General features: G+C 36.9%; 1 protein-coding gene across 1 annotated transcript in view; it reads right to left on the bottom strand.

Annotated features, from left to right (window-relative positions):
- Nucleotides 1–14,208: 14,208 nt before the first annotated feature.
- Nucleotides 14,209–25,492, bottom strand: part of FZD6 (frizzled class receptor 6) — a 32,047-nt gene continuing 20,763 nt past the window's right edge. Inside the window, exons 4-7 of the mRNA XM_012474995.2 lie at nucleotides 20,654–21,671; nucleotides 18,301–18,449; nucleotides 16,710–17,120; nucleotides 14,209–15,728 (exon numbers count right to left, since the gene is read on the bottom strand). Of these exons, the coding sequence (XP_012330418.1) occupies nucleotides 15,560–15,728; nucleotides 16,710–17,120; nucleotides 18,301–18,449; nucleotides 20,654–21,671 (1,747 nt within the window). The 3' untranslated portion in view covers nucleotides 14,209–15,559. The remainder of the gene's footprint in view (nucleotides 15,729–16,709; nucleotides 17,121–18,300; nucleotides 18,450–20,653; nucleotides 21,672–25,492) is intronic.

The raw sequence follows: 25,492 nt of genomic DNA, 5'->3' as shown, positions 1-25,492 counted from the left end.
CAAAAAGTTGATTGTTAAATCAGTTAAGATGCTCTCAGTAGCATGTAATAGAAACTCCAACTCAGTATGGCTTAATCAATAAGGAAATTTATTTTCTCTTTTAACAAGAAGTTCAGAAGGAGGGCTGCTCTGGGATGAGTTAAATCAGAGCTCAACTACATCATCAAGGATTCAAGTTTTTTTTCCGTCTTTAGGTTCTGCCATTTTAAGATTCTGGCTTTTGTCCTCACACTATCATCCTCCCTGGGAGACAGCTGACTCAGGTGTCCCTGATGGATGCAACAATGTCTGGAGGAAGAAGAGGACCATCTCTTGCATTATCTCTTTCTTGAGGAAGAGAATCTTTCTCAGGAGCCCCCTCCCCTATACACATCTCATTGGCCAGAATGAGGCCACATACTCAACCCTAAAATAATCCTTAATCCTGGAAATGAGATAACCACAATAGACTTAGGCAAATCAAGAAGAAATTCCTGGGACTAATTTCCCCATGTAGAATAGAATTGCTACCTGAGTAAACTGGAGTTTTGCAATGAAAAAGGATGGGGGAATAGATACTGAGTTGGCAATTGAGAGCTTTTGGTTGAGGACACAGATATGTTAAAGATGACTGTCCCTTTTCCTCAGAACTTTGGATGAAGCCCAATAGGTGACATTGGCCTACACATTTTATGGAGAGATGATAGACATGTCTATACAACCATATAACCCTTTGCAGGTTAACCCGCCACTCACCCAATTCAGAACGATGTGCTTTTTATGTGCGCATTGTGTCTGGTTTCATTTGCTCAGTGTAATGTTTTTGAGATTTATCCATTGTTGCATGTATTAGTAGTTTTTTTTCTTTTTCTCACTTAGCAAAATTCTGTATCTTGTTTTTCCATGTATCTGGGAAGATTACACCCCAACAGCATTTACAGTTTAAAGTGAGCAAGCACATCAGCTCCTTTCCAGAGAGTAGTTTGTCCCTGGAGGCCCACAGCTCTGGAGTGTTCCCGCTCCAGAGCTGTGACTCCCAAGGTCAGGAGCACACAGAGAGAGATGACAGATTGACAGCGGACACCCATCTGCTGCTTCCACTGCTGGAGGAGGCCCAGATACAAGTTGCATAGTCCTGAGGGCTCCTGTGGATCCCCTAAGATGATGAGGAAGTGTAACTTTTTTTCTCCTTAAAACTTTTCACCAGAACTTCTTTTGTTGAGATTTTTGGCCTTTGCATCTGAATCAATAATCCAAGTCACACCACGGGCTGCTGCAAGGATATTTTCCCCCTCTTGCCTGACAGAGTACTGGAAAACAGAAGGCAGAGGGAGACAGGGAGGTTCCCTCCTGTCTGAGTCCTACAGGGTACATTATTAGCAAACTCTTGGCCTTGAAGTTAGAAGTTGGGTCCAGTATCTAATCCAATCACTATTTTCTGTTGGAGTTATAGTAATCCCAGACCTCAGGACACCCAGAACTATGAGCTAAACACTTAATTTCTCAGTATATTTAACTCATGTGGTTATGAGTCATTGTTAATACGTTCAACAGATATGCTGGTTTCCAAGCTGCATATCCAAAGTAAGGGTTTTAATTATTTTTCTTAGTGATTTGTTTATGTCTGCATACCAGCAGTCAGGCTTGGCTAACCAAAGCCATCTTGAAATATTTAACTTAGAATTCTGTATAGGACTAAAACACATCAACTACTTCTAAGATCTCTATCCAGAGACACAGGACACTCATCAAAGTTAAGTTTTAAACTAAGTTACAGTAGAAAGTAAAAACCAACTCTGCATTTTATACATTAATATCACATATAGAATCAATGAAATTTTACATGTTGTGTTCCAGAAACAAGCATATTTTATCTTGTAAAAAATTGAAGGAAATGTTTATCTTGTAAGAAACAATTTGGAAACTTCTAGAATAGCATTTAAGATAATGAAATTCATAATATTGCTTATTTTCATTCTTATCTTGATACATAGCTTAAACTGCAATATGCCTCAATTTACCTGAAGTGTCAAATTAGTTAAACAAGAAATAGAAGTTTGCAAAACAGGTTATTCTTTCCTACCACTTTGAGCTGCCATTCTCCTCCACCCCTATTTTGGAGGTGGGTGGTGAATAGCATATTCTTATTTTGAAATAAAACAATGTAGAAATGCAAAATGCAGAAAGTAAAAGTTTTCCCTGCTATTGACCCATACTATAATCTCACTCCTCTAAAATAACCATTGTCCGTAGTTTGGTACATATATTTCTAGTCATTATACATATACAATTGCATTAAAATATAAACCAAATAGGATTATCACGTACATATGATGCTATAACCTGCTTTTTTCACTAACAGTGAATCCTGGACGTCTTTCCCTATGAACACTTACAGTTCTTCCTTGTCTAATTAATTTAGTATTTTCACAGTATTCCATTCAATGGAAAAATTTATATAAGAGTTGCATATTTGTAGACACTTTAGCTTGTTATAAATGATGCTTCAATTAATCTCACTGAATAATATTCCAGTATTTAATACCTTCCCTATATGAATTGACCTTGTTTGTTTATTCAGTAACTTGCTTATTGCCTGATACCACCTGATTGTAAGTTTCATGAGGTCAAGGACCTTTAGTGTTTTCCGTTAGATACTTCCCTGGGATGGTGCCTGACAGATGCCATAATTTGTGGTTATTTCTGGGAGCACTTGGCTATTTCGAGATTCCATCAATGATACAGGGAGTCAAGGGGCACTCTGGAGAGGTGGCTGCCTCTGGTCCTCTCCCTGCCTCATCCCGCGTTCAGTGCTTAGAGCTCCTTCCTGCCCAAGCAGTTCCCTTTTGGAGAATCTGATGCCTTGGAATCTTTCCAGTTTGAAAGCCAGGATCCAGTTTAGGTCTCAGGAATTCCACACCCACCCTGGCACCTTTCCTCTTTACAACTGACCTGGCTGTATGGGGCCAGGACACATTTAGTCACTTGCGTCCCCTGACTCCTGTGCTCTTGGCTTTATCTGATGTTCTCCTGAGGGGATGAATGGCCTTGATTGATCCAAGGTGTTGGGAGCTGCACAGCAAGAATTATTTGGTAGACAAAATACTTTAAGCTGGGCGTGGTGGCTGGTGCCTGTAATCCCAGCATTTGGGAGGCTGAGGCAGGGGGATCACTTGAGGCCAGGAGTTCAAGACCATCCTGGCCAACATGACAAAACCTCGTCTCTACTAAAAATACAAAAATTAGCCAGGTGTGCTGGAGCATGCTTGTAATCTCAGCTTCTTAGGAGTTTGAGGCAGGATAATTGCTTGAACCCAGGAGGTGGAGGCTGCAGTGAGCCGAGATCACAGCCTGAACTGCAGCCTGAACAGAGCGAGACTCAAAAAACAAAACAACTTGAAAATATATATTTTTTCTTTTGGATAAAAGTAGCACAAAATCCTTTAAATATCACCATGACTACTATAGGGTAATGCTTATGCTCCTGAAATACAACATAAATAACAACAAACCAATATTTCATCTAGGTAGTGTCAGAAAGGGGGAAAGTTCCCAATCCTAAGCTGATAGCCTAGCTGCCTCTTACCTCACCCATCCCACGTTTCCCTCTTTGCCCACCAGCCTTTCATTTGTTTGGAGGCTTTTTTCCAAGTGAAGACCCAAACTGTCATTCCTAAATGGTTAGGGTGTTGGTGGCCCTGTCTTTGTTGAGTTGCCACAGTTTTCCAAGGAGTGCAGTGGCTCAGTCTCGGCTCGCTGCAACCTCTGCCTCCCAGGTTCAAGGGATTCTCCTACCTCAGCCTCCCAAGTAGCTGGGATTATAGGCACGTGCCACCATGCCTGGCTAATTTTTTTGTATTTTTAGTAGAGTTGGGGTTTCTCCATGTTGGTCAGACTGGTCTCAAACTCCTGACCTCAAGTGATCTGCCTGCCTGGGTCTTTCAAAGTGCCGGGATTGCAGGCATGAGCCACCACACCTGGCATCTTATTATTTTATATGTTCTGTTATTTTGGTTACCTTCTTTGGGGTCACTAGTTATATAAATAGTAATTTTCTTTGTCTTCTGTAACTACCATGTTCTCTTTCAATGTCTTTAACTCTTACTCATTTTTATTTATTTTATTATTTTTGGTTCTGTCCTCTATGTCCTTTGCTGTCTTATAGGCAATGTTTGTTATCCTCTGCTTCTTCTAATTCTTTTGTTTCTTTCCTGAGTTTTGGCAGTAATTCATGTTTTGCCTCCTTGTATCTTTCCCCATGTCATCTCCGAGCGCTTGTATTTCTTTTGTTCATTTTCTTTACAGTGTTGATTGTTTCACTGATTTTTAAAATTTGTAAAAACGATGTTTTTTCAAACATTTTATCTACCCTGTAGCAATATTTTCTGGGAGATATTCTGTGACTGCCATTTGTTCGTCTTGTTTCTTTTCTTTTTTTCTTGTAGCTCTATTATATAGCTTCTCAGTTCCACTTTAAAATTGCTATTTGTTTTTTTGATGAGTTGAATTGTTTCTGGACCAACTATTGTGTAAGTGTTCATATGAGCGAGAAACCAGAGTATGGATCCAGGGTAACAGGAATTCTTATTTTGACACAGGATTGTGCATACGACCTCTTTCAATCTTTTCTCTAACCAGTTAGCCACACAGGGCTGAGAAGAAAGCAGAACCTCTTCTTTTCCACTTTATTTACAAATAGATTTACCAAATATCTCTGTAGTTTGTCTGAGTGAGTGCTCATTTAGTTATACCTCCCCCTGGTTTTTGAGAATGTGTGTTGATGTTAAACCTGCCACTGGAGAACGTGGCTTATTGTGAGAGTCAAATGGGCTTGCTTGTGTTCCTGGCATCCTGATCCTCCCAAGATTAGATCTTAGAACACATCACCCAGGGCAAAATTTGGTCTTCAGAACAGACCCATTTACCTGAGTGTGTGCAATAAAGGCTTGACACAGGGTTTTCTGAGGAGTTCTTAAGTGGTGTTCCAAAAACTTCATACACACACTCACATGTACTTGATATTTGTAATTTTTAAAATCTGGGATGCAAATTAAACCCTTCAGTTTGCCTTAGTAAACAGGGCTTTATAACCAGTAAATGGCCCTGTTTCCAGATCCAGAGCAATATGGAAGAAGGGCCTTAGTAAAATATTTTAAAAACCATAAGATTGTATTATTCCCATGGGTCTCTGTTCTATGTATGAGACATGTTAACTCCTTGGTATATCTCGAGTTCTGTACCATAAGAACCTAGTCTAGAGCTTGAAGTACAGATGGCAATGGACTTTATTACCTCCTCCCACTCCTAGAAAATGAGGAGGAGGAACTGTAACATGCATCTTAGTCTGAATACCAGCCTCTAGTTCTGCAGAAACCATAAAATCAACCCAAATCCTGATGTGATCCCTATACATTATATGTATTGAAACACTGTTGTGTATCTCACAAATATGTACAATTATTATGTGTCAATTAAAAATTAAAAACAAATTAAAGACCAGAAAAATGGTATTGAGAGTCACTGAGTTCAGGGTCTGTAGTGTGTATGTTATCTTGCCAAAATAGTATACTTTTTCTTCTTGGCTATATTCTAGAGGTTGAATGGCAGATCCAGCAGTGATAGAAGAATATCTTTGGGAGGCTCTAGCCATCTCCCAGGCCACAACCAGTCCTTATCTTTCACTGATGCATATAGTATTCTTATTGGAACATTTTGTCCTCTTGGTTAAAAATAACAAATCTTTGATTTAAGTCTCAGATGGTTAAGGAAGTTATTTTTGCTCTTGACAAACATGTTAAGAGAAAAAGTTGACTTGTCTGGTCTAGCAGGAAAGGACTAGGTTAAATTCCAAAATCAAAACCTAATCTCTTAGCAGCTTAGGCAGTAGGCAGGTACAGACAAGAAAGTTATGCCCTTCGCAGTTCAGACTATGTAGGAGCTATCCAGCAAGCTGGGAACTGCTGATCAAAATTCGATGGTCCCCAAGAACACCTAGCCACGGCTACTAGGACAGAGCGAGCTGTAAACAGCCAACTTTCTCAGCTCCATGGGCTCCTATGCCTCCATCCAGAACTCAAGGGCCTGGATCAACTGCATGACTCTAAGGTACATGGGTGAATATATTGATGGGAGTTTCCAGAGAAGAACAGGGGTTTGTCTTCTGCAGAAAGCCACGAATGCCTTAGATTCTCCCTAACCTCAGATCTCACTTTTGAGCAGTTTCTCAACTTGAGGTTGAGGTATATAGAAGCAAATTGTGGTGATGAGTTGCCAACTGCTGGCGGCACTTGAGGTACTGGTGGTGTGTGCACTCGGGTGTGGACAGGAGTTATCAGCCCTGGTGGGTGTTCTGCTGAATGTTGCCTACCTCAGTTTCATCTCCGTCACCTGTGTCCCTGATGTCTCACCCTGGGAGGCTCCTACATCTTCCCTGTGTGAGAACAAATCAGCAGGTCTGGGCTTTACTTGTGGGGGTGGTAATCATATCTGGGAAAGGGACTGGAGAGAAAGAAGCAGGCACAGAGGTTCCCAATAAACATATGGTGATTGCCAATTAAAGAGAATGTGGTTCCAGAGAAAGGAGAAGTGCAGGATTGAGGAGGTAAGGGGAGTTTGAACTGGATGCACTAGTGGCCTTTCCCAACCCCAGCTGTGTGGGCTGCCTCTCCCTCGCCTGCAGGTGTGTGGCCCATGTCCACAGAAACAATGGCAGCATGAGGCCAAGACTCAGGCAGATGTGGTTGAACCCACAAATTAGCTAGATTTGTGTTTAGATTTTATTTTTTAAAAAACAGATTCTTGGCTGCGTGTGGTGGCTCACGCCCATAATTGCAGCACTTTGAAAGGCTGCAGCAGGCAGATAGCTTCAGGTCAGGAGTTTGAGACCAGCCTGGCCAACATGGTGAAACCCCTATTAAAAATACAAAAATTAGCTGGGTGTGGTGGCAAGGACCTGCAATCCCAGCTACTCTTGGAGGCTGAGGCTGGAGAATCAGTTGAATCCAGGAGGTGGATGTTGCAGTGAGCCAAGGTTGTACTACTGCACTCCAGCCTAGGTGACAAAGATTCTGTTTCAAAATAAATAAATAAGCAGATTCTTAATGATGACATGTAATATATTAATAAAGTCTCCTTATAAAAATGTAAACAGGCTGGGCACGATGGCTCACACCTGTAATCCCAGCACTTTGGGAGGCCAAGGCAGGCGGATCACGAGGTCAAGAGATCGAGACCATCCTGGCCAACATGGTGAAACCCGTCTCTACTAAAAAATACAAAAATTAGCTGGGTGTGGTGGCGTGCGCCTGCAATCCCAGCTACTCTTGGAGGCTGAGGCAGGAGAATTGCTTGAACCCAGGAGGCAGAGATTGCAGTGAGCCAAGGTTGCGCCGCTGCACTCCAGCCTGGAGCCTGGCGACAAAGCAAGATTCTGACTCAAAAAAAAAAAGTAAACATTACAGATCAGGCTAAAATCTGCTTTGATTATCACTTACAATGCTGACCCCCTCCGCAGAGATAACCCATGTTTCTATATTTTCCCAAACTTCCCATATGCATTTATATACATATACATGTAACCATAGAAAACATAAAGTATTGTTCTATGAGGTGAAGGTTAACACACGTGGTATCATCATGCATCTAGATACATGTATAAGTAACAATAGAAAATATAAGTATGGGTCTGTGGGGTGGAGGTGTTTATATACGTGGTATTACTATGTAAGTCTAATTTTGCAAGTTTTTTATGCTGAAAAATATCTTGGGAATGATGTGGTTTGGCTCTGTGTCCCCACCCAAATCTCACCTTGAATCGTAATAATCCCTACATGTCGTGGGAGGCAGCAGGTGGGAGGTACCTGAATCATGGGGCAGGTTTTTCTTGCCATAGTGAATAAGTCTCATGAGATCCGATGGTGAGAGTTACCCTACACATGCCCTCTTGCCTGCCGCCATGTAAGATGTGTTTTGTTTCCCCTTTGCTTTCTGCCATGATTGTGAGGCTTCCCCAGCTATGTAGAGCTGTGAGTCAATTAAACCTCTTTTCTTTATAACTTGGTTATGTCTTTATTATCAGGGTGAGAACAGACTAATACAAGAATCTTCCACGTCCGTGCACTTAGATTTCATGTGGATTACTTCCAATTTTTTGGATGTTTGTCCCCTTGCAAGGGTGAATGCGGCCTCCCCTGTCACTCTGTATTCTTGTTGAGTGGAGCCTGTGTTTTTATATTATGTCTGGTCTTTTCAGAGTGTCCAGGTAGCCAGACTCTGCCTTGCCTACAGCACCCCTGAGGCACCCTTCTCCGACTTCTGATTGTGTTGTACGCCACATTCATGGTCTTTGCTTTTGTAAAAGAACACCTGTGGACTGGACTGCTCAGCATCTATGCAGTAAGCCTGGAAAGGCCTCCCCTGAGCCTGAGGATGCGTGACAAGGAGGCAGGAATGCCTGTCAGTTGAGGAAACACAGCCCTCCTGTTTTGTTTTACTGCAACTTTTATTTGCCCACAGCCTGCCAACAAGGTCAGCTCCAGAAACACAGCATGCCATTCTTTTTCACATGGAGCCTGCACTTATAGAGGTGGTGGTTAAGAGGTTGGAAATGCCAGCAAGGGTTTTGCCAGTCAACTTTGTTTACAAGCCTGGAGGTTTCTGTTTTATGAGAATTTTCATGAGTGAACTCTGGACTGACTGTTAGGAAGGACTAAAACCATGAGGGAAACTCTTACTTTGCTGGTGAGTTTCTCTAGATAATGTATAGTGTGTATATTCAGACTTATGTATTTCCTGACAGTGAAACGAATTAGATCCTGGAATAGGTCCCTAAGGAAATAAACCCACAAACTAGACAGTTTTACTCTAGTTAGAACTTAGTATAAAAGATATTTAGATATTTCATTTTCTTGCAACTTTAGAAAAAATTTTGTTCTTAATCTCTATTGATTTTGTGCCTCTCTTTTCAACATATTCTAAATATAATTACTACAATTAATAGTATATTTATAAACATAGGTATTGAGTGTAAGCTTTAATAGACTCCACACTAGGTATGTTAAAACATAATGTAAGTGAAATAGAAAATACTTAAACTGTGTTCAGTATTAATGAAGATGAACTATGGCATGTGTTTGGAAAACAGTTCATTTGAAAATTTTGTCTAAGACGTTTCTATCAAGACTTAAGTAGCTTCATCCTCCTTCACGTCCTCTTTTTGTGGTGGAAAATTAGAAAATGTGCTCTTCAACGTTTTCCCTGGTTCTTTTTTCCTTCTAGGGATAGAAAATGCAAACCTCAGAATTGGCTGCTAAACTTACTCACCTTAGCAATGATTTTCCATCTGTTTTTATTTCTAATTATTATTACTGTCACAAGTCTTTTCTTCTTTTCATTTCATTGTATTTCTTTCCATACTGCATCCTTTTGGCTCTCATACTGCAGTAATATTCATAATGAACTTTATTATGCTGCTCTGCACTACTGCCTGGCTCTGGATCCCAATGTCTTTGCTCATTTTGAATGAACCTTTTAATTTTTTCTTGCTGTCTTTGTGGACACATTGTTACTGTGAGTTAATGAGTTTTGATTCTTCTGCACATGACAGATCACAGGGGCCATGGTTAAAGCTTGGAATTTAAGTCTCTGACTTGTGCAGTGGGCAGTGAGGTATTAAATATCATGCTTTCCATGCACAAAAGCAACTGCAGGACTTCTTGTGGTTATTACAAATTGCATTTTTCATTTTCTGAGAGTTATAATGCCTGCTTAGCAAGGTTAAAACTTTCCAGCAGTAGGAACTGGAAACACCCACCAGTGGCACGTTTCTGAGAAGATGAAGAGAGTAAGAAAGCACTAAACCTGTGGTTTTGATAATGGCTGGCAGTTATGATGTTTTTAGTCTAGTTTGATCAAGAAAGTGTAGGGAAGATTTCTTCCAAACCGTGAACAGCATAGCAGTGGTGGATCCCAATGACCGTTCTGGGTCTTTTTGAAATAAGGCATTCCATAAAATTGTGTTGAAGGTTTGTAGCAGACTTTCAAAGTGAGGGTTTCTAGCAGACTTTGCTGCTGTTGGTTTTAGCTGCACAGTGCTCGTGCCAATTTTGTTATTGTAAATGTAAATACATTATGTAATTTAAGTCATCTTTCTTGGTTGAAAAATGCTGTGTAATTCTTATAAAAATTTATGTCACCTTTTCTGAGACAGCAGGCTTTTTTTTTTTTTTTTTTGCATCAAAGACTCTGGTCCCATGAAAAACTGTTTTTAAAAATTAAATAAAGCTTTTGAATTTTGCTATTAAAAATAAATACTTTTAAAATTCAAGCTTACTTGTTACAAATATTATGCCCAGGGTGACTGATAAATCATTTGAATATAGGTATAGATGCAGATGCACAATTAAAAAACCCTCATCACTAACAAATCAAACCCAGCAGTATTAAATGATACATCATGATCAAGTAGGATTATTCAAGAAATTAAAGGATGGCATTATATTCAGAAATAAATTTATTTAACAAATCACATTAGATTAAAATGCTGGCCAATGGCTCAGTAAATGTTTGTTTTTCCTCCATCAGAAAGACATCTAGATTTGTGCCTGAGTTCTGCTAAATGAAATGCAGCTAGAAATGTTGCACGCCACTTTCAACTCTAGCCCATGAAGTATTTTTCTGTGCAATCAATCATTTACTCTCTCTCTTACTCAGTGAGAGAGATGGCAGAACCATAAGATGGAAGTGGTAGTTGCTTGAATTTGGAAGGCTACCTCAAGAACGTTCACACCTGTCACACAAGTAAGTTTCTAAAGCTACTACAATTTTGAGGATTGTTACAGAAGTTAGCCTCATACTGACTAATCCTGGTAGCAAAAGGGCATTTAATAAAATTCAGTACATATTGATCATTTTTTTAAAAAATTATAAGATGGAATAGGATTCTTTTAACTTGTTAAGAAATACCTATCTTATGTCAAATGCCAACATTGTTCTTCATGATGAAGTACTATAGGCATTTTCTTTAAAATAAGAAATAAGACAAGGATGCTAACTGCCTCTGCTATTAATGCTAACTGGCTAGAAGTTCTAACTAATAGATGAGAAATAAAATTACCATTATTTGAGATGAAAAGATCATCTACCTAGGATATCCAGGAAAAATCAACTGCAAAATTATTAGAGGGACTGAGGGACTTTAATAAAGTCACCTGGTACAAAATAAATCATACAAATTGTTTCCTATATGACCTTTAAAAAGTAAATTGTGTATCTTGAAATACAGTATAAAAAATCATGAAACAGAAAAGTACTATGAAAAAAGAATAAAACTTTTTAAAATGCTGTGAAATTAAAAAATAATAGTCAAAAAAACTTCAATCAAAAATTTAAAAATAAGTTTTTGATAAAGTTTAAAAGAAAAAAATTCAAAGAGATGGGCAAAAGGAGAGGAAAGATGATAAAAAAGGATCCATCCAGAGTCCAATATCTGACTAAAAGGTGAGAAAAAGTAAGCAGAAGGAAGAAAATTATCACACACAATTAAAGAACATTTAGCTGACTTGGATGACTAAGCTAAAAGACTAAAGCGCAAGCTTTACTCAAATTTCCCTGGTTTCTATCTAATGTGCTTTTTCTTTTTCACGATACCACATTACATTTGTCATGTCTCCTTCAGCTTCACATGACTGTGACAGTTTCTTAAACTTTCCTTGCTTTTGAGGATTTTGACTCCTTTTGAGGAGGAGTGGTCAAGTGTCTTGTAAAATGTCCATCTGCTGAGAGTCATCTGTTATTTCACAACTAGAGTGAGGTTATGGGTTTTAGGAAGATCAGAGGGGTAAGCTGCAATTTTTATCACATCATATGAAAGGTAATACTCTCAATATGACTTACCACTCTTGATATTGACCTTGATTACCTTCTGAGTAGTGAGGTACCTCTGGCTGAGAGTTTATCACGTTTCTCCACTGTAAATGGCACTCTTCCTCTACCACCTGTACTTGGATTCTTGGGAAGGAAGTCCCTATGTGCTACCCAATCTTAGAGGTGTGTAGTATTTCACTGTTTTTCTTGCTTGCACTCTTAAGCTACATGATGTATATCTAGTAATACATCAGCAGTACCTGGGGATTCTTTTCTCCTGCTTGTGCCAATTCTCGTTCATGTTTTGATGAACAAAAAAATTGTCTTTTTTGCATACCTGATTGTTTGATTGTATGATGAACACTGTGGTACTTTTAAAATATATATAATAACATTTTCTTCCTCTAGAGAAGATTTTCATTTACTTCTTCCTGGTGCTTGAGGGTATTACTAATCCAGAGCTACCTTAATCTAATTTCAGGGTTTGAACTTTTTCTATCTATCCAGACAACTTGAAGCAGGGCTGCTTTATGTACAACTCACATGTACTTTTAGGATCCAGCCCTTTGAGATCACAATTCTTTTTTTTTTTTTTTTTTTTTTTTTTTGAGACGGAGTCTCGCTCTTGTTACCCAGGCTGGAGTGCAATGGCACGATCTCGGCTCACCGCAACCTCCGCCTCCTGGGTTCAGGCAATTCTCCTGCCTCAGCCTCCTGAGTAGCTGGGATTATAGGCACGCGCCACCGTGCCCAGCTAATTTTTTTGTATTAATAGAGACGGGGTTTCACAATGTTGACCAGGATGGTCTCGATCTCTCGACCTCGTGATCCACCCGCCTCGGCCTCCCAAAGTGCTGGGATTACAGGCTTGAGCCACCGCGCCCGGCCTGAGATCACAATTCTAAGTGTAGGGTGATTGCAGACCCCTTGTCTTCCAGCCCTTTCAGGCTGTTAATAGTGCTGCTCCATTTCTCAGCTATCTTTTCCAAGTCATCAAATGCTCCCTGGGCAAAAACAGCTAGTAATGTTGGGTTTGGCAATGGGAATTTCTCTCTTCTCCCAGATCTTAACCTGGCAATTCCTCACTATGTTATTAGTTTTTAGTTTGGAGGATAATATTTTATTTTTTTTTCTCCTATGATAGAAATCTGCCTATTGTTTTATTTCATCCATATATTTTAGCTTTCTTTTTTGGAAAGTTTGTCTGAATCACCTAATCCACTGTTAGGAGTGAAAACAGAGTCCTCGGATCCTTTTGCTTTAACTTCCCCCAACCCTGGGTCTTTCCAATTGACTTTAAAAAGTTACAGTAAATATAGTTGTATAATTTACATTTTTGGAAAGAAATAATGACAAAAACGAGAGTCTTTTTTTTTTAATTGCATTTTAGGTTTTGGGGTACATGTGAATAACATGCAAGGTTGTTGCATAGGTGCACACGTGGCTGTATGATTTGCTGCCTCCCTCCCCTTCACCTATATCTGGCATTTCTCCCCATGCTATCCCTCCCCAACTCCCCACCCCCCCCACTATCCCCCCTCCCCCCAACAGACCCCCGTGTATAGTGCTCCCCTCCCTGTGTCCATGTGTTCTCCTTGTTCAACACCCGCCTATGAGTGAGAACATGTGGTGTTTGATTTTGTGTTCTTGTGTCAGTTTGCTGAGAATGATGTTTTCCAGGTTCATCCATGTCCCTACGAAGGATGTGAACTCCTCCTTTTTAATGACTGCATAATATTCCATGGTGTATATGTGCCACATTTTTCCTGTCCAGTCTATCATCGATGGGCATTTGGGCTGGTTCCAGGCCTTTGCTATTGTAAACTGTGCTGCAATGAACATTCGTGTGCATGTGTCCTTATAGTAGAACGATTTATAATCCTTTGGATATATGCCCAGTAATGGGATTGCTGGGTCAAATGGAATTTCTATTTCTAGGTCCTTGAGGAATCGCCACACTGTTTTCCACAGTGGTTGAACTAATTTACACTCCCACCAACAGTGTAAAAGTGTTCCTATTTCTCCACATCCTCTCCAGCATCTGTTTTCTCCAGATTTTTTAATGATCGCCATTCTAACTGGCGTGAGATGGTATCTCAATGTAGTTTTGATTTGCATTTCTCTAATGACCAGTGATGATGAACATTTTTTCATATGTTTGTTGGCCTCATGTATGTCTTCTTTTGTAAAGCATCTGTTCATATCCTTCGCCCATTTTTGAATGGGCTTGTTTGAAAAACGAGAGTCTTGACTGTCTTCTCTTTCAAGGTTAAAAAGAAGCTTGTGACTTACCAGCCATGGAGTCACTAATCTAAAAAATTACACTACTTCCTTGGTCAGAATACCTAACCACAGAATACTCAATAATTCTTATACAAAGATAATTTTATTAATGAAAAGATCACACAAAGCAAAGTTTTTCTATACAAAGTTATCTGTTTAAAAATGTGGAAAAGGTAATATTTACAACAGTTTCCATACAGTACATAGTTTTTGTGCCTTAACAGAATGCTAAATAGAGAAAAAAACTAAAAGCAAATGCTAAATTGGGAGAAAACCAAAAGCATCAGGAGACCTTATTCAAAGAATAATACTTAATAGGAAACAAAATCAAGAAAATTCCTTAATATTTTAAAGTATGTTGTATAAAAACATTGTATCTTGTTTATCGGGACTGCTTTTTTTCCATTTGATTGGCATTAATCCTGCTATCACATTTTTTAATGTTCAGCAAAATCCTAAGGGAGCTACTGAAATGAATTCTACAAAATGTCTGAGAAAAATACCGTATAATACAAAATATAATATGCTAAATGTTAAAAACAAAAGTTAAAGAAAAAGTATAAGCAACTGTGAGTGTTTATAATGCAATCACTGGGTGGTCATGAAACATTAAAAAAAGGAAATCAATTGCACTTAGCCTAATATATAAAAGGCTAACATTTTATCTACTAACCCTTTAGGACATCTTATTTTAAAAATGCAGAAGGATCAGTGAGCAGCATAATACAATCAATAGTGGACACTCTTTCAGAAAGCACCTTATTTCAGTTACATAATTTACATTTGTGAAATTCCTAAAACAATGAGGCTATAAAATTCACACATTTTAGATGGGAAGATGGCAATAAGTGGGTTTTTAAAGTTAAATTCCTATTATAAGACTTTATGGTATGTCAATTTTTTTATGGTAAAAATACTATTTTACATTTTCGTAGAAATTCAGTGTAAAAGCTACCAAAGTGCTAAAATATCACAATAACATGATAAAAATATTTGAATAGGATTTCAAAAAAGTTCAAATACATATAAGCTTATTTTCAAATATATATAAAAAGATACAAGGATAAGTTTTAAATACTTCAGCAAAGAAATATCTTGATTTTTTTAATCAAAAAGGTAAAACAGCATAGTACATCTCAAAATACTCTTAACAAGAGTAGAATCTTCATAAATAGAAAAGGAAGATTCCTCTAACTCTGTCCCCACAATTAAAAAAATATTATTAACCTGCACATTTCTGTTTTCAGGTATATTGTCATTAACCTTTGTGTGAAATGAGTCATATTATTCTTGAACTCGATTTTTTCCAGTACAACAGTAGGCAATGCAGCTTTAAGTGCAAAAGAAGAATGTAACAGTGATTCTTACAAAACAGTGTGTAGGTCACTTCCAGTGTAACACAAATTTGCTTCTGAGTAACAAGAGAAAATGTTCTTCAAGTATCTGAATGACAACCACCTCCCTGCTCTCTTCTCACTCCTGAAACTGGGTGAACAAGCAGAGATGTGGAACCTTTGAGGCTGCTTGGTTCTGAAGAACTAGGGACCTGCAAATTGTTGCTCTGCGCCCGGTCAGTGTCAGTAATATCACTCTTTGGACTAATCCTAGATAAAAGAAAAAAAGTTGACACATGCACATTCACGAGCACAAATATGATGCCATTTTTCATGAGTTTTACCCCTAATCAGTGTCCACCTTTATCAGAGAATAAGTAGCTAAAAGTCTTTAGCTGTACATTAACGCTTCAAAACACAAATAATTTTTTAAAATATAATTTTTGCTGACTTCAGAAACTTATCAAGTACTATCCATATATGGGCTGAACATGGAGTCTTGTGGGGAACAGAATTAATAGGGCAGGATTCCTGCCCTCAGTTTAACAAATGTTTTATTGATTTCTCACCATGGATCAGATACTGCATAAGAAACTGGAAACATACAGATGAGTAAGACTTCAGCTCTCCCCATTTGAGGAGATTGAAATCTACTAGAGGATAAAAGTATATATCTAATTCCAATCCAAATATATGAAAGCTGCCATAGGAACACAGAGAAGGTGCATTAGCCTAGTCTGAGAGGCCTAGGTAAGACAACCTTGAGATCTGAATGCAATTAGCTGTCTGCATTCTAGTTTACCTGTGCTATGGTTACTTATGGCCATTTGAGAAAATTCATTAAAGACAATGTCAATATCCTTTTATGTTCAGAAAATAATTTTTGATAAAATGACACCTTATAATTATGTATAGAGTGACACCTTTTATACAGCATCATAATGTAGTATTAATTAAAATTTAACCTGTATTTCAGGTATATCGCATTTTCCTAAATGTACAAATTACTCTTAACAATTACAACAGAAATGAACATTCCTACTTAAACAACATATATTAAAGCTGTTCTCAAAGCTAAGAATTAAACTACTAAACAGCATATTTATAGGCTGAACTCAAACTTCCTTGGGGTAAGAGGACAGACATAACATATCACAAAATGCTTTCCAGATGTGTTACGCTTTAATAAAAAAAAAAATGTGTAATACAGTATTTAAAATAGTGATGATTTTAGATAAAATCAAATCTCACCTTCCTTCACTCCGTGCACCTTCAGATACACTGCCTGCCTGGCCCTTCCGTTCGACCTGTTCCCCAGAGAGTCTGGAGCTGGATGCTGCTGGGGAGGCAGGTTCACCACAGTCCTGTTCTCTTAACCTGGGGGTGCCTGCTCCGTCCGCTCTCATCTCTCTCACTGACGTTTCTGGTGAGGTTTGGATTTCTGTCAAAGTTTCTTGTCCTAGGTAATCATGGCTAGTAATTGCTACTGCAGAAGTGCCATGATTTGCTGTAGCTCCTGTGCTGGTTCCCATGGATTTGGAAATGACCTTCAGCTTGTGTGAACTTGGTTTATAGTGCTTCTTTTTGTGTTTAACTTTAGAATTGTGCTTTAAGAAAAACTCACATGACTCCTGTAGTACTCTTCGACTTTCACTGATTGGACTGTACGAAAATCAAAGGAGAAAATTTACTCAAATTACAAGTGTGACAGTAGAGGCTATAAAGGATATCACGTATCTTTTGCCAAAAATCCTTAGTCACTAAGGTTGAAAATTCTATAGTTTATATTATTATAAAATATTGGATTACAAATACTAGGACATAAATTGACTTTATAAAATCTTTTGTTTATACACTCTTAGTTGCTTTTGTCAGCATAAATAGTAAACTGGCAGGAAATTTAAAAAGCAAGAATCAAAGGATGAGGGCAAGGAGACTCAAAGCAGCATAAACATATTATACATGATACTATATTGGTATCATATAGAAATATGTAATATAAAAGTAAACCAGAAGGATATAAAATATAATTAATGGTCTTTGTTTAAATATAACTCTTTTCTTTCTAACATTAAAAATTAGCAAGTTACACGGAAATTAGTGTGAGTATATGAGATATATAATAATAGTGCAAAAAAATTAAATCCAGTTAAATACGATTCTTCAGACTTCAAAAACTTATTTGTGAAATGGTCTACAGTTCTGAAATGAGTTAAACCAATGGGGAACAATTTTTTAAAAGCTATAGTACATTGTATACATACAGTGTGTGTGTGTGTGTGTGTGTATAGCTAAAATAAATTATTTACTTATAAATATAAATCAATATTGTTATAGACTAATCCATAAGTTTGAATTTTTGGTATCAAGACAAATAGGTGAAATTTTGGGTCACAGCTGGTGTAATAAGATTTAAAGTTAGTAAATATGACCATAACATATCACTTACATTTGAATCATACTTTATAGTTTTCCTTTTATATACTTAGTCCCATTTAATCTTTTATTATTGATAAAAATTTATTTAAAATGCTGTACCCAAAATAATGAATATGACAGCAGTAAGAATACTGGATATACTATAAATCATGAAAAGAAAACATGCCTTTTATAAATCTTTCATTCATATTTCAAATAGAACAGTGTATGTCAAAGACTATTGTAACAAAATGCAAAAATAAAGTATGTCTCTTCCATGAAAAAAGTTTCCTAACTTCAGTTGGCTAATCCAATTGAAATAGTAGTTGATATAATGAAACTCTAGTATATTGATTTCAATAGTTCCTTGGTATTTTGATCTATTTATTTAAAAATTATGTCAGACAATTCAATAGTTTCTTACTCTCTCTTGCGATTTCGTTTAAAAAACCCAGCCCATTCTGTGCATGTCTTTTTGCTTCCAACCCAGAAGACAGCAGAGATGCCAACAATTAATGTCATCAGGTATTTTATCATAAATAAAGCCAATTCTGGTCGAGCTTTTGCTTTTGCCTACAAAAAACAGCAAACAGTAACATTTTCAGTGATGCATTTAAAGTGGAAAGAAATCTATATTGTCAATATAAAATGAACAAAAATTAGAAATCTTCAACTGTTTTACTAAAAAGGTTTGGAATAATACAATGAAGAGTGCTCTAAGTGCAATCCATGTTTTAATTAAATGGTGAACATAGAAGTTTTATGTACCAAATCTCTAGAAAGGGGAAAATACTGAAATATATTTAAGAATCATCTCCTAAATCTTGGCATGATTTCCTTGCATTTTCTTCTGTATTGATATAGTAGCCTCTTATAATTGCCAGAATATTTGCCTCTAAATATTTATCTATTTTCCTTCACTATAATCTACCACAAAAATACATTTAAACTCATCATAACAACAAATACTTTACAGCATTTATACATTATTAATATTTGTATTATAAAAAAATGGTTAAAGTAAATTAAATATCAGTAAAATGTGAAAATATCCTAGGAAGTGAAAATATCCTAAGAATTTCTTTTAAGCATAAACTTTGAAATTCTAACCTTAAACACTGCACAAGGGTCAAGATATTATATATCTGCATTTCTTGCCTTTTTCACTTACTAATATTTCTTGGAGACCATTCTGTATCAATACAAATAGAGCTCTTTATTATTATTATTATTATTATTTTTTGAGACGAAGTCTCACTGTTGCCCAGTCTGGAATGCAGCGGTGCTATCTTGTCTCACTATAACCTCTGCCTCCAAGCAATTCTCCTGCCTCAGGCTTCCAAGTAGCTGGGAGTAAAGGCACATGCCACCACACCCGGCTAATATTTTGTATTTTTTCATTTTTATTTTCTGTGAACCTTTTTCCTAACCTTTTCTCATTTTTTTATATCAGATGGTTTTTCTTTCTTATTGATCTGTAGCAACTCTTTATAAATTAGAGAAATTAGCCCTTCAAATATGATGTCATATGCAAATAAACTTTCCCAGTTGCTCTTTTGACATTGATTACAGATTGGTCATGCAGAATCTTTAAAAATTTTTTTTTTACTTAGTCAAATTTAGCAATCTTTTATAGTTTCTATAACTACAGGAATGTTATATACTTCTCCACTTGAAGATTATAATTTTCTAATTCTATCCTATTATATTTTATAGTTTCTTACATAAAACATAAGAACCACAGATCTTAAACTTGAAAACCATAGCTCTTAAACTTTTTAGCAGTATGTAATAGTTGCTCCTCCCTGACCTTGCTGGACTGAGGAATCTAGGAAACAGTATTAATATAGCAGGATCACTTTAAGACATACTTCTCTTATTAAGTATACAGTAAAAACAGACTACAGATAATAGATTATAGACAAAGTATAAGGCAAGTAAAACTTTTATCCCCAATACCAACATAAAAAATAGGTTCCACAATGTTATAAAGCAGTAACTTTCTGAAATATAAGCTACTATATAAAATAGTTCAACCTTTCCATTGCTTGATTTGATACACCGTGATGACAGTGCTCATGTTCAATGAAGTTAACACCACACAGAGTTAGGAATAATGTCTAAAATCTATTCAAACAAAACCAAATTTCTATTTATGAAATCTCAACTAAAATGCTTTACAAAATTTTATATTTTCAGAAATTTACTTTTATTAATTTTAAAAACACCACCCTTATACTAATCATAAGAATCAGAAACAGATAAAACATATTTTATTACAACTTTGTTTTTTTCAACTGAGAAATGACAGATCAGCCAGGCAAAAAGCAAATTCTGTTTTTATAAGTATATACTGTAAAAAGATATAAGATAATATGATCAAATTAAGTACATTGAAATAAGATTTTTCACTACTAACTAAAAAATTAAAAACAATTGCCAGTGCAGCAGAAGTGACTTCTGTTTTTCTTCTAATATCAAGGTCTGTTCTTCTAACTCTGCTCTTCATTGCTATTAATCTGCCTTTGCAACTCAATTTAATTTTTCAGAGAATAGAGGAGGTGCTTTTCTACCACCACTGAAGCTAAAGCTTGAGGAAGGAAGTCACGAAGCATTCACCCCAATTTCAGCTGATGCATAGGAAATCCTTCCCTATGGCTCTTGCATTTTCTCACCTGAAATCAACTTTCACATCCATGACTAATACAAGTATATTTCCATGGAACATTTTCTACATTAAATGTAAATAGTGACATAATCCAAGTGATAGCTTTTACCTGATAAGGACATGGGATATGGTACTGACGACAATGATCAGAGACCCAAGTTATCTCCCAGGTAATCCTGTTCACTTGCTCATAGACGTAACATCCGAGAAGTGTCACTAATGGCACAAGATACAAGCCACTGAAGACTCCAATTCGAATCATAAATTTCTTTAGTTTTTCTTGGTTCCGGCCATCATGTTGTATGACTTGTCGAACATGATTTAAAGAAATAATGCCTGCTAAAAGAAGAGAGAGCCCGACAAACACACAAAGGCACAGTGGCAAGAGTACAAAGTAGCGAGAAGCATCCAGGTCATAAAGGCCAACAAAGCAAACTCCACTAATGTTGTCTCCTTCAACTTTGTTCATAGCAAGAAGCATAACAGTCAGGAAACCTGGTGTTCCCCATGCAACAGCATGAAACCACACTGCTTTTTGTTCGATGGCTTCACAACTCCATTTTCTTCCTGCAGCTAAGAACCAAGTAATGGTAAGAATCACCCACCACACAGTGCCAGCCATTGTGAAAAAATACAAAAGCATGAACAAAATGGTGCAAGCCTTATTTTGAGAGCCTAGGACAACAGTGTCACCAAGTTCTAGCTTCTCATCTGCCTTATTGCAGGCTGTGCTATCACCTAGCAAAAATCCAATGAAGTACATAAGAGATACAATGCTGTAACAGACAGAGTAATATATAATTGGTCTCTCTGGGTATCTGAATCTTTTAACATCAATTAAAAAAGTAAGGAATGTGAACAGAGTTGCACAAAGACAAAATATTGAAACTATTCCAATAAAACTTTTTGCAAACTCTAGCTCATCACTTTTAAAATACATGTTGGGGCATGGAGGCGCACATTGGTCAATTCCCAGAAACTTATATCCTTGTCCCCCAGAAGTCTTAAGATGCCTTGGACACCAAAATCCAATGTCTCTTTGGACTTGTTCTGTTTTCTTCTGAGGACCAAGAAATTCTGTGTGTGGATCAAAAGTTACAGGAACAGTCTCATCACAGTATTGTAATCTGTAAAGATTATAAAAATTAAACATATGAAATCAACGTTTTTATTGATTCACTATTTTAAGCTATACTTTCCAACCATAAAATATTACCTTATATATTCATGATTGATGGGAAGAGATACAAATCTAAATGAACTACAGGTAAGAGATGAGTAGAAATTTTTGAAGTTGACTATAAATTTGCAGTTGTTAATGGGGCCTCATCCCAATAACTTATATTAAATACAAGGCAGGTGAACATGAAAATGTACTTACTTGGAAAAAATTAGCCAATTAATAATTTTAAAATAATTTCTGCTTTTAAGACTACATATTTAAGAAAGAATTTATCTTAATTGTTAGACTCCAGACAAGTGCTGACTTGTCTCTTTACATCATATGAAATATGTCTTGGAGAAATTCACTTTTATTTTCTAATGCCCATAAGAAAAGTAAAGCAACCACATAACTAAGATGATGAAAATTAAAATGACTGAAATGAGATCCTTCCCTGGATTGAAAGGATAGAGTTCAAGTTTTTAAAGAAAGGCAAGTATACCAGCAAAAGGCAGGGTGAGAGCCAGCTTAATACACACCACCATTTTGTTCAGGTTGGGCTCCTTGCCTCCCTTGTTTATGGACAGTCCTGAGTGATACATGGAGATATTTCCAACTCGTGCAGAACTTTATTACTAAGTTGAGCTTGTAAATACCAGTAGTATTTTGGGGAATCTATACTAGTTTTAAAAGTATTGGAGGTTTTGGCAGGGCGTGGTGGCCCAGGCCTGTAATCTCAGCACTTTGAGAGGCTGAGGCAGGTGGATCATTTGAGATCAGGAGTTCGAGACCAGCCTGGCCAACATGGCAAAACCCTGTCTCTACTAAAAATACAAAAATTAGCCGGGCATGGTGGCAGGTGGCTATAATCCCAGCTATTTGGGAGGCTCAGGCAGGAGAATCACTTGAACCTGGGAGGCGGAGGTTGCAGTGAGCCAAGACTGAGCCACTGCACTCCAGCCTGGGCAACAGAGTGACACTCTGTCTGAAGGAAAAAAAAAGTATTGGAGGTTTTAAATGAGAAAAAATTTTAAATATACCTTAGATAAGAACAGACTAAAACATATGCCCATAAAATGAAATACAAAAAATCATCTACCAGCTTTATTTTATTTTTTTGAGACGGGAGTTTCACTCTTGTTGCCCAGGTGGAATGCAATGGTGTGATCTCAGCTCACTGAAACCTCTGCCTCCCAAGTTCAAGTGATTCTCCTGCCTCAGCCTCCCAAGTAGCTGGGATTACAGGTGCCTGCCACAGCTAATTTTTTTTTGTATTTTTAGTAGAGATGGGGTTTCACCATGTTAGCCAGGCTGGTCTTGAACTCCTGACCTCAGGTGATCCACCTGCCTCAGCCTCACAAAGTGCTGGATTACAGGTGTGAGCCACCGCAACTGGCCACCAGCTTTATTAAAACATACTATTATGTTAATTTTTTATATCTTTTAAAATAAAGCAATATAACATTAGAGATACAGTGGGGACCACTTTCTGGTCTTATTTCCGTCTCCCTCTCCTCTTAAGTATTCATTACTACAAATTTGGCTTTTACTCTCAAGCATTTTAAAATATTTTTATTATATTATTTACTAACCATAACCTCATAAAGTCTTGTTTTTCAGGTTTTGAGCTTTATATAAACGACACCATGCTGTATACAGCATGTATAACTTACGTTTTAAAATTTAACACTATATTTTCTAGATTTATCCATGATAACAGATGTGGGTCAACTGCATTCATTTTATCAACTGTATGGTAGTATTCCACTGTGTAAGTACATCACAACTTACTTACCATTCTTCTATGATGGACTTTTAGATTTTTTTTCCCATTAAAATAATGAGGAATAATCTACAATCAATATTCTTGTGCACAACTCTCTGTGTAAGAGTTTCTATGTGAGGGGATTTCCTAGGATGCAGGGTTAAGCATCTGCCATTTTACTATATATTACTCAATTGTTTTTGAAAATGATTATGTATCTACCAGAAGTGTGAAAGTTCCACATAGGTTCTATAGTTTCTTTAGCCTAAAAATAAACCAAAAAAGCTAACTAGCTTCCTTCCCCAATTTATTATATGAGGTCTCACTGTATCAGTAGAATATTTAAAATTACAAACCTCCACCGCCTAGAGAATAGGAAACAAAAGTAATTAATCAAGACTAACATGGAAAAGGTCAGTGAATGGATACATTCATTCATAAATTAATTGTGCTTAAAATCCTATTTTCTTCACATGAACTCTAATTGCAAATGATCAAGTCAATCAGTATTCATTATGTTTATTCACTATCACAGAAAGGTCCAGATAGAATATTTCTTTTAAATATATGCCTGTATATGCCTGAGATTCTTTTTTTCTTTTTTGTGGAGACAGGGTCTCGCTATGTTACCCAGGCTGGTCTTGATGTCCTAGACTCAATCAATCCTCTTGAGTAGCTGAGAATACAGCTGTATACCACCATGCCTGGCTTATGCTGAGATTTTTATATCCAAAAAATACCATTCACCTTGCCAAAATATTACATTAATACTGGTCTGAGGTATATGTAACAAGTATAATCAGCATTTTTTATCTTAACACAGAATATTTCATGTTATAAACACATCTGTTAAGCATGTTTGTAACATTTTCACTTTGAAATGCACTTATTAATTATAAAGTCTGTCACAGCATAGTGGCTGAGGTATGGAAAGGCCTCTGAAAAATCATATCAGGAAAGTGTGTTTTCATGAAAGGAAGGCAGCTGTACCTTTGAGGAGAAAAAGTTTGACTATCATAATAAAGCTGGGAAAATGAGCACAAGGAAAGAAGTATAGCAGAAAATAAGATTTCATGGACTCTCAGGTAGCATGGTGAACATGCGCTGCTGTGGGGAAAGAAATGAAGAGAAGAATTGCCATGGGTCAAATGAGTGGGATTCATCTATTGGTAAGCTACCTGAGGATGGCTGAAGCCAGAACTAAAGACGAAGTCAGTTTACAGAACTCTTCACATATAAAAGATTGTGCCTGTGCTCTAATGAGCTGAGGAAACTATAGACCTCAAAGAATAAACGCACCTTTTTGCCATCCTTCCAAGACAAAGGAATTCTCCTGGGGAACCAAGAGCCTAACGCATGCCATAACCACACAGTTCTGACATTTCTCAAATAATAGATGCAGAATTGATGTTTTTACCACAGTTATGTTAAACCTTTCATTATGCTATAAATCTTTCAATGAGCCAGATTTTGTGTTTTAATCAGAAGTTCCCCTCTTTCTTTGTGTATATTTTCAAAGTAAATAAGATGCCACAAAAGCCTGAAGGTCTTATTTATAGAAATGAAAAAATATGCTCCAGTATAGGCCACACTAGAATTATTCTTATGTGCAACTGACTCAACTAACATTGTATAAAGGGATATTTATGAATTTGCTTTATATTCATGGGACACAGTTTAATATAGGGCTCAAATAATTCTAAAAAATGAATTTTACTTTCCAATTCAATGTATCAAGCATTCTCAAACATGAAATAAATTTGACTTAGTTTAATTATTTGAAAACTATCGGTTTCTCAAAAAATCATGTTACAAAGACCAAAACTCCAATAGAGTTAGAAATTAAGCATGGGTTCCAGTGTAAACTTTTGTAAGTTATAACCTCCCCTGCTTTGAAACTGAGTAGGCAATCTCATAATGAAAGAGCAAGTATTTCTCCACAGGCCTCACCATCTTCTAATATAAATATAACTTACTTAATCTTCTCCTTCCCTCCACTAAAATGTAAGGTCCATGATGAC

This window comes from Aotus nancymaae, unplaced genomic scaffold (assembly GCF_030222135.1).
Source record: "Aotus nancymaae isolate 86718 unplaced genomic scaffold, 86718_ANA_hifiasm-v0.15.2.pri h1tg000036l, whole genome shotgun sequence".
In the NCBI taxonomy this organism is placed as follows: Eukaryota; Metazoa; Chordata; class Mammalia; order Primates; family Aotidae; genus Aotus; species Aotus nancymaae.
This window is presented reverse-complemented; position numbering and strand designations above follow the sequence as displayed.